Below are 9775 nucleotides of genomic sequence, written 5' to 3'. Positions count from 1 at the left end.
ATGGTTTTGCACAGAGCAGCCCTGATTCTTCTCTTTTGGGGTCCCACACTGACGCTTCTGGCTCCTCCTGCGTTCAGGGTGCCTCCTATAGCAAGCTGCAAAGTGTAATATAGAGTGCCCGGGACTACATGTCCCATGAGGCATTGCTCCTCACACATTCACAAGTTCTCAGGCACTTACTGACATGTATGGACGGTGTAATGAGCTGTATGTGTGCTGCACTGTATTTCCTGATATGTAAACACATAATGCATTCTTTATGCAGACAAACTAATTGGCTAGCCGATTAATCGATTAAGAAAATAGTTGTCAACTATTTTCATAATAGATTAGTTGCCGATTAATCGATTAGTTGTTTCGGCCCTAGTATGCATTATCAATTTATAAGAGAAATTGTTTTGCTTATTTAGGTATTTTGGCCTCTGTGCCATCCTCTGTGGAAGATCTCAGTGGTCCTATGGCAGATCCAGCTTCCTTTCAACAGGGATCCTCTGATCCAGGTGAGACATCCCAAAACTTTTAGCACCCCAGTGAGATTATCAACATGGCTCAGAAACTGAAAGCACTTTCACAGTCTCACAATTTAAGGGAGGATCAAAATGTAAAGCGCTTATCAAACAGATATAACAAAACCAATTCAGTGGTATACTGAACAGGCCAAAAGAGAGCAAATAAGAGATGTTCATTGTTAATGTTTTTATATACTTTTAATGAGAGGTTTCTTTTTAAAGCTGAAATCCTGGGGAAAACAATGTTTTGGTATAGGCATGCTCTGCGTTTATCCCCATTCCTACAACCCACCTTCAATTCTGGTAATGGTACTCGCCCATCTGATGGGTGACCTGCAGAAAAAAATGGATGATGACGTTCTACCCTTCTTCGGCAGCCGATTAATGCACAGAAAAAGAACAGCACAATAAAAAGTCATCTTTGTGCTCACAAGCGTTAAAGTAATATTAAAGGCACGTTTTTGCAGCCCTGATTCTCCTCTTCTAGGTTCCCCCACCGGCGCGCCTTGCTGGAGGAAGATCTATCTCGGGCTGCAGACAGAAGGCTTTTTACCTTCATGCATAGAACGCATGAAGGTAAAAAAAAAAAAAACCTTGAGCCTTTAGAACCACTTTAATGCTTTGATTGGCTTAGAGCAGAGGTCTCCAAACTTTCTAAACAAAGGGCCAGTTTAATATCCTCCAGACTTTAGGAGGGCTGAATTGTGGTCATCAGGATAAAAAAAAACTATCCTGGCATCAGTGGGACTAAACAATGCCTCTTTGGTATTAGGGGGTGAAATAGCATCCTATTGCTGCTGTCAGTGGGCTGAATAGTGCTCCATCATTGGTGTCAGTGGGATTAAAGGTGCCCCATTGTTGGTGTCAGTTTGAGGAATAGAGCAATATCATTGGTGTCAATGGGAGGACTAGCGCCCCATTATTGGTATCAGAGGGAGGAATAGTGTCATGTATCAGTGGAAGGAAAAGTTCCCCAAGGGCCGGTGTCCTATCAGATAGTGTCCCCCATCAGATAGTGTCCGCCCAGAAGCCGAACATCTCCGAAGAAGGTCGCCTGCTCACTGTGTCCAGATTCAAGCCCCACCATCCAAGTGGACATAGAGTTAGAATATAAAAGAGCGGAGCGAAGCGAGGCCGTGCCCGAAGCATGGCGAGCGTCCCTGTTACTATGACTAACCCTATATCCACTTGGATGGTGGGGCTTCAACCTGGACTCGGTGTGCAGGCGCCGTTCTTTCATTCTGAGATGTTCGGCTTCTCCTTTTCCCCTGTACTGCGCAAGCGCTGCGCCTGCGCAGTACGGCCCGGACACTATCCGATAGGCGGACACTTTGTGTCAGAACATCGGATAAAGGCAAGCAAAGGGCCACAGTTTGGAGACCCCTGGCTTAGAGTCCTGCCCCCCCCCCCCCCCTTCCCTCTGCCTGTCTGAGCACTGCTGTGCAGGACAGGTTCAGATACATGCACTGATCAGCCACCAAAATTCGTTGAGGCATATACACAATTACACATAGCAAACTACTATTTCTTTTAGATCATTTATAGCCAATTGTTTCTACATTTTAAATACAATAGGGAATGGTTAAGACTCATTTTGTTTCTTTTTGTGCCCATTGGTAGTACACAACAGTGAGTTGACTCCACACCAGTTGTCTTTTCAGGGCTTTTTCTGCCCACTTTTATTTAAAACGGCAAAGAAAAATTCCACAAACAGAATATCTGCCCAAGCAGGGGTTTGCACAAACAAACGAATGAAAAGTATTCAGCCTCCTGGCTCTGTTTGCAGCTTTACTTTTTCCCACTTGGTACCCTTTGGTCCCCCCGACCATCAAACACATTCCAATACTTGTGCACCAGCCGCTGTAACTGTCAGCTTGACTTCCTATCCTGCAGCTCCAAGCTGCTACATCCTTCACAGGCTTGGGCCTTTGTCCTGACCTGTGCAGTACGGTGCAGACGTGCACCTCTCACTGCTCCCTTCGCACACTGACCCCCTCGGGAGAACTTACTGTATGTCCCCATTGGAAGATTTTACTTCACCTCCTGATTCTGTGATAACTCTTGGACCCCTTTCACACAGGGACGCCCGGCCATTAGTGCTAAAGCGACGCTTTTTTTAACAGTGATTTAGCGATGCTTTTGTGGTGCTTTTCAGCCGCTAGAAGGACAGCTTTTTATAAAAAAAATAAAAAAATGGTTAAAAGTACAGTTTTTTGCAGCGCTTTCAAAGTGCTTTTAAAGTTCTTTTGAATCGCTGCCCGTTCTTTGCAAGGGGCAGGGTGTTTTGGGAGCGCTAAATACATCCCATAACCAGCACAGTGGTGTACTGGGTAGCACTTTCGCCTAGCAGTAAAAAGGGTCGCTGGTTCGAATCCCAACCACAGCGCTACCTGCCTGGAGTTTCCATGTTTTCCCTGTGTCTGCGTGGGTTTCCTCCGGGTACTCCAGTTTCCTTCCACTCTCCAAAGACATGCTGGCAAGTTAATTGGCTTCTGTCTAAATTAGCCCTAGTATATGAATGTGAGTTGGGGACCTTTGATTGTAAGCTCCATGAGGGCAGAAACTGATGTAAATGTACAATGTATATGTAAAGCTCTGCGTAAGTTGACGGCACTGTATAAGTACCTTTAAATAATAATTATAACCATTTTTTACCATGTTGGCTTTCTGATATTCTGCGCATCACAGGTTTCCCTTTTTTTAAATTTTTTTTTTATAAAGACCATTGAATAGAATTGTGCTGTTTATTCTATCTGTTTTCAAGAGCGGCAGCAATATAATTAGGATGTGTGTTTCTTGTTGGGTCATGAAGGTCTCTGTACACAACACTGACATTTCTCTAATAGTTAGACTTTTGTACTGATCCTAACAAATAAATTGGATATAGAGAACAGAAGGCTGTACAGCTCACTGCATATTCAAGACACAGAATACAAACACATACTATCATTAGAGCAGGTCTGTTCCTGCACGTCATTGATCAATCACAGGTCACTGGAGAGATTAGAAAAGAAATGTCATCGGAAAGACTTGGGTTATATCAACTTTTCTGATTATTTCTTTCTCATCCATCGAGGGACAGAGGAATTCAGATACAGTTGGGTTGTACTGATGCCTGCAGGAAACATGCCATAGACTTGGAGCTTTGTCTTGTCTCTGACTCACTCTGTGAATAAGGCCATCTAACACACCGGGAGCTACCTCGCTGTTGGACTGCAGGGTGGCTCTCAAATTTCCTGCCACCACTGGTTCTACCATTATAACGGTTAATGCTAAGGGACCAAGTGTTCACATCATCCACTGGGCAGAATGCTGCACATCTTCTGTGCTTCTTTTTCATCATTCACAGTAGAATCACTAACCTCCTACTCCTGCTTGCAGCACATGGAACTCCTGTCCGTTCCTACTACCTGCATACGGTAACAGGGTTAGCTCCAGCCACCCAACCTTCAGCACCAGCTACCTGGGTCTGTGAGTACCTTAGGCCTTGTCTCGCACTTTAAGCCTTGAATTACCACTATGTGGATGCAGTATGTCTGCACAGAGGGGACAGTCCTCCTTCTACTATGGGTAACCCTAACCTATACTCTCCTGGGGGCATCTACATGTTATTCTTTAAGGGAAGTGCCACTTGCAATCTAGAATTTCTTGCCCCTTTAGATATAAGGGTCTACATCAGGGATATGCAATTGGCGGACATCCAGCTGTTACAGAACTACAAGTCCCATGAGGCATAGCAAGACTCTGACAGCCACAAGCATGACACCCAGAGCCAGAGGCATGGAGGTCTACTAATTGTATATCCCTGGTCTACATCATTGGAGTCTCCCTTAGATTTGTTGGGTGAGGCAGCATTCCCTCCCCTGTCAAATGGACGTTCTCATCCCATTCTTGTGGGTAGTGACCCTAAAGGCTCTTGGTGCACTTCAGCTTCTTCCTCCTGCAAAGTCGGTCTCTGGCATTTCCAAGCTCTTAGAACAGACTAATCCTTGTGACCATCTCCCAACAGTCGATATCTGAAAGGGACTGTTTGACACACCACAGTTCTCCTGCCATCACCCCAGGTTTGCAAGAGGTAATTTTAAACATTATTGATGCAGGCTGGATTAGTCTGTTGTCTCCAGCCTTGGGTCTTTTAGAGCAATTGCAATGACCTTTCTATTACACCTGCTATTCAAGGTATTTTTATTCAGACTGGAAGCAGCCTGATGGAATATGAGCCCCATCTTAAGCCTTGTACACATGATCAGATTGTTGGCCACCCGAGCTTCTGATTTTTGTCCAAAGGGCGTGTGCCAGGAACTTGTCTTGCATACTAACGGTACACAATTGCCGGCCAACAAACACAAATGCAGTAATGTACTACAAGGAATTTCAGCTCTTGAGCGCCACCATTTTGGCACCTTTTGACGTACTTGTGTATTGACAATACGAAAATCTGACAACAGACCGTTGTCCGCCGAAAATTTACTAGCCTGCCACCCAACATTTGTTGGCCGAAAGTTGGACAGCAATTGTCAGAAGGAGTGTACTAACGGTTAGATTTTAGGCCAACAGTCTGTCAACAGACAATCCCCTGCCAACAATCTGATCATGTGTATGAGGCTTTAGATGCTGGCACTGTTCCCATTTGAGAGGGTAGTTGTTAAACAGTGGTGTATTTCCCACACACTCTAACAGGAAAACCACTAGAGAGGTAGGCAGCTCTTTTGGCCATTCTTCTCCTGTGGGTCACAAGAGGGCACTTAGCTCTGTACTAATGTAACCAGATTCAGCCAACAGCGGGTAAAGTCCACTGCTGACTTGCGTCCAGGCTCTACAGCAGCGTTTCTCGATTCCAGTCCTCAAGGCGCACCAAGGGGTCGTGTTTTCAGGCTTTCCATTATTTTGCAGGTTGATTTGATCAGTTTCTCATTCCTTAGTAATTACCACAGCAGTTTCATCTGAGAGAAATTCTGAAAACATGACCTGTTGGTGCGCCTTGAGGACTGGAATTGAGAAACCCTGCTCTACAGGGATCCTGACAATTAATGTTGGGATCTGCCCAGAGGTTAGCACAGAGTTAGACTGATGAAGGGGATGTGATGGTATCCTGAAATGCGTATCTCATAATCTTTTTCTTCAGTACACGAGGAGAATCAGTGATTAGGTGACGGGCTCTGATGTGCTGTATGGTCTCCACTGTGAGTGCATTTGATTACCTTGTTTATTTGATAGCTACACTACGATCTTGTAAAGCCTCTCTTCCTCCCCTTTTGTTCTCTCCAGAGCCTGCTTCCCCAAGCTTACAATAGGAGGCTGCCTAAGCCCCGGTTCACACTATATAACCAGCATATGAATCGCACAGAAACCGCACTGCATTTTTGTGCAAATCCTGTGCAATTTAAAGCGGTGTGAATTGAGCCCGCTCACCTTTTTTGGAGCCGCACCACAACCGGATCCGGTGCAGGCAAACTACACTGCTTTTTCAATGCGTTTGTAACGCATTTCAGCATGTCGTTAACTTTGTATTGACACCCATGATGGATGGCAAATTAAATACAATGCGGTGCAGGAAATGCACAGGGATCCCTCACCACATATGTGTGAACCTAGGCTAAGGAGCTGTCCATTTTGGTTGCCTGTTTTGAATCTACTATACTTCCTGGAGTTAGAGCCGGTTCACACAGGGGCGACTTGTCGGGCAACTTAGCCACCTGACAAGTCGCATCCAGTTCTGTACAATGGAACCGTTCTAATAGGAGCGACTCAAGACGCTCTGACTTAGAAAAAGGTTCCTGTACTACTTTGGGGGTGACTTGAGGCGAATTGCATTGACTTCTATACAGAAGTAATTTTGCAAGCCGCCGCTGAAGTCGGATGCAGGTCGCCTTAGGCAGTCGCGCTGCAAGTCGTGCAGGCACACATGCCTCAGTGTGAACCGACCCTTTGTGTTTTATTTTTATTTTGTGTCTGCACAGTTACATTGTATCCCTTAATTCTTTTGCCACGGTTGTGTTTGCCCTGTGAATTGTAACATTTGTTACTTTCCAGTATCTTCTCACTGTCAGCTGTTATAGCAGTGTTTCTCAAACTTTATCTTGCGATGCACCAAAAAGATCTAAACAAAATTCATGGCACGTCTGAAAAAATTTAACAATTTTTGTGGTGAAGAACATATTTATTTTTTCAGATATATTTCATGTTAAATTTAATGTGAAGGATGTGCCTGCTTTCAAGAGCAAATCAGATTGAAGCGAGGCTCCAAAGTCGACAAACAAACGGAAATTTCATCGTCCATTTTAAGAAGTCGCTCTCTTCTTTTTTTTTTGATCAGTCAACCCTGAATGTTGGAATGGAATGATCTCCATTGTATTATAATTAGAGTGATCGAGTTCTCCCGAGATCTCACGCAAGTCTCACCTTACAAAAGGAAGCAATGAATGATCGACTGAAAGAGATTGGGTTTTTATATATATATATGTTCCTTTTTTAACTTTTGCGACATTGATTTACCATTTCATTTTTCAATATGTTCAAGGTTTCAAAGCGGCAGCAATTCTAAATATTTTTCAAAACTCCCATGACAAATGCAAATCTCACGTGGCGAACTAGGTTGCCATAGCAAGCACACAGATTGAGAATCACTGTGTTATAGTGATCTAAATAGTGCCCAGGAGATTATAAAGCATGCCAAGGACTATTCCTTTTTGTGTTTTATCGTCATTGCCAGAGTAGTCCATTGTATAGTAGAGCCTGTGGAACAAATGTCTGGAAGCTTTCACTTCAGTTGTGATGGCTTTTTACAAGCATCTAAGCTTTTGTCCTGCATAGGACTGATGGCCATACAGAGGCACAGAGAACTCTGGTTATGCTGCTGGGACACTAATGCCATCTCCAAGGACCGTCTGACTCGGCTTCTGAGGGTTGTTGTCTCTTTCACTTGACACTGTGTTCAACAATGGAAGGGGAGGCCAGATCGTACCCCTGTTCAGGAGCTTCTTAGCCCTATGGCTGTGCTCAGGGTTAGAAAGGCTCCGCAAAAATTTTCTGCAAGCTCCCAGCCACCGCAGAGTGTTAGAGAGGATGGTTTAGTTGCACCTTCTGTTCCTTCTGGCACTTCCTGTGTCACCAGTCCTGGGAATAAGGAATAAGGTCCAACGTCCATTATAGCCTAACCCTGTGGGCGTGCACCCTACCCCTTCAGTCAAATTGACTTTGTGAGATCTAATCCTTGAGTTCAATAAAAGTCTCAGGAGTCACTTGGCACCCTTTGTGGGCTATTGTGTTGTGCCATACATTTTCTGTTATGCCTGGTTTAGCTCCATTGGTTGTCTATCTGGGCAATACTTTTTAGTCAGTTTCCATCCTCTTAAACCTTAGGGTTAGAGATGTAAGGTCTGGGCCCTCCAGTGTAGACCAGGTGTTTTTGCTCACCTGCCCCTGGGTTCTCTCTTGGGGAATTGTTCCAGCTAAGGGTTGTCCCCCAGTGTTTTCTGTTGGCTACATCAGGTTGTGGGTCTTTTCCTCCCTATTTGGGAATTTGTTTTTGTTACGCCTGTTTTGTTGGGTTCTGGTTGACCAGCTTGTCACTCGTTCCAGTATGGTGTCCCCTTCTGTGTGGAGTCATTGCACTCTTGTGACGACCTTCAGCATCCTGGTCCTGGAGCATCAGGTCCATTCTCCATGCTTTCTTTTCAGTCATGTTGGCAGGTTCCAGTATCTCTTCAATTTTGGATTATAGGCCAAAAAATTTTAGGCCAATTTTCAACTTTATGCGCTCTCACACTTTGAATGACAATTCCACGGTCATGCAACACTGTACACTGTGTGTTTTTTCACACAAATAGAGCTTTCTTTTGGTTGTATTTAATCCCTGCTGGGTTTTTTATTTTTTGCTAAAAAAAACTGAGAAAAACCCAACAATTTAACTTATTTTTTTGTTCTAAAATTAATCTTCATAAATGTAGGCCATACTAAATTCTTAATTTCTTTGGTGAAAAACCCAAATCTGTATTATTTAGTCTGCAGAAAAGTCAGTCCACAAACTATGGTGTATACATATCTGAAATGTTATCAATCCAGAAGTATTGACGACCCATCTCATTTCTTGAGGCATAAAAAACGCCAGGGCAGTACAAATACACCCACCCCCATGACCCGTTTTTGGGAAGTAGATACCCCAAGGTATTTTTTACATTTTTTTTTATTATTGCATTTTTTTTCTTCATATTATTATAATTAATTTTTTTTAATCACACTGTGACCAGAGCAGTACAATGTTACCATAGTAACACTGTACTACTCTGGGGAAGTGATCAGGATTTCTTTTTTTACACATTGAATGCTTATACCAGTGGTCTCCAAACTGCGGCCCGGGGACCAGATCTGACCCTTTGCTCGCTTTTATCTGGCCCTTGGTGCATTATTCCACCAATTGTCAGCCACCGTGTGTTATGGTTCCTGCCACTCTATTCCTCCCACTGACATCAATGATAGGACACTATTGCTCCCACTGACACCAGTGATGGGCTGCTATTCCTCCCACTGACACCGGTGATGGGCCGCTATTCCTCCCACTGACACCAGTGATGGGCCGCTATTCCTCCCACTGACACCAGTGATGGGCCGCTATTCCTCCCACTGACACCAGTGATGGGCCGCTATTCCTCCCACTGACACCAGTGATGGGCCGCTGATCCTCCCACTGACACCAGTGATGGGCCGCTATTCCTCCCACTGACACCAGTGATGGGCCGCTATTCCTCCCACTGACCCCAGTGATGGGCCGCTATTCCTCCCACTGACACCAGTGATGGGCCGCTATTCCTCCCACTGACACCAGTGATGGGCCGCTATTCCTCCCACTGACACCAGTGATGGGCCACTATTCCTCCAATGACATGATCCGGCCCCCCTAAAGTTTGAAGGACAGTAAACTGCCTTTTTTTTTTTTTTTTTTTTTTTTTTTTTTTTTTAGAAAGTTTGGAGACCCCTGGCTTTTACCATTTGAGTTTCATTGGCATAATCAACCGTTTTTAATGAATAAATGAAAATGATTCATTCAGTGCTGCTATTGTAGTTAGCTGTGATTGTCCACAGAATCACATGGCACAGATGGGCTGTGATTGGCCATGTATGTACCATGTGATCACTATGGCCAATTACAGCTAGCAACACAATATAATACAATGAATGGCATGAAAGGGAACCATGCATTGTTTACAACTGTCACGTAATCGGCTGTGATTGGTCACAGCGATCACATGGTACCGAGTGCGGGATGG

The 9775-nt window shown here is 44.4% G+C and overlaps 1 protein-coding gene across 3 annotated transcripts in view; it reads left to right on the top strand.

Annotated features, from left to right (window-relative positions):
- Positions 1-9775, top strand: part of CRY2 (cryptochrome circadian regulator 2) — a 113296-nt gene that overhangs the window by 83883 nt on the left and 19638 nt on the right. For 2 of the 3 annotated variants that reach the window (XM_077461950.1, XM_077461966.1), the window contains one exon: positions 411-500. The exons of the other annotated variant lie outside the window; for it this stretch is intronic. In XM_077461950.1, the coding sequence (XP_077318076.1) occupies positions 411-500 (90 nt within the window). The remainder of the gene's footprint in view (positions 1-410; positions 501-9775) is intronic. 3 annotated transcript variants of the gene reach the window in all.

Source organism: Lithobates pipiens, unplaced genomic scaffold, assembly GCF_037356315.1.
Source record: "Lithobates pipiens isolate NorthernLeopardFrog02 unplaced genomic scaffold, aLitPip1_a1.2 Scaffold_10, whole genome shotgun sequence".
Lineage (NCBI taxonomy): Eukaryota > Metazoa > Chordata > Amphibia > Anura > Ranidae > Lithobates > Lithobates pipiens.
This window is presented reverse-complemented; position numbering and strand designations above follow the sequence as displayed.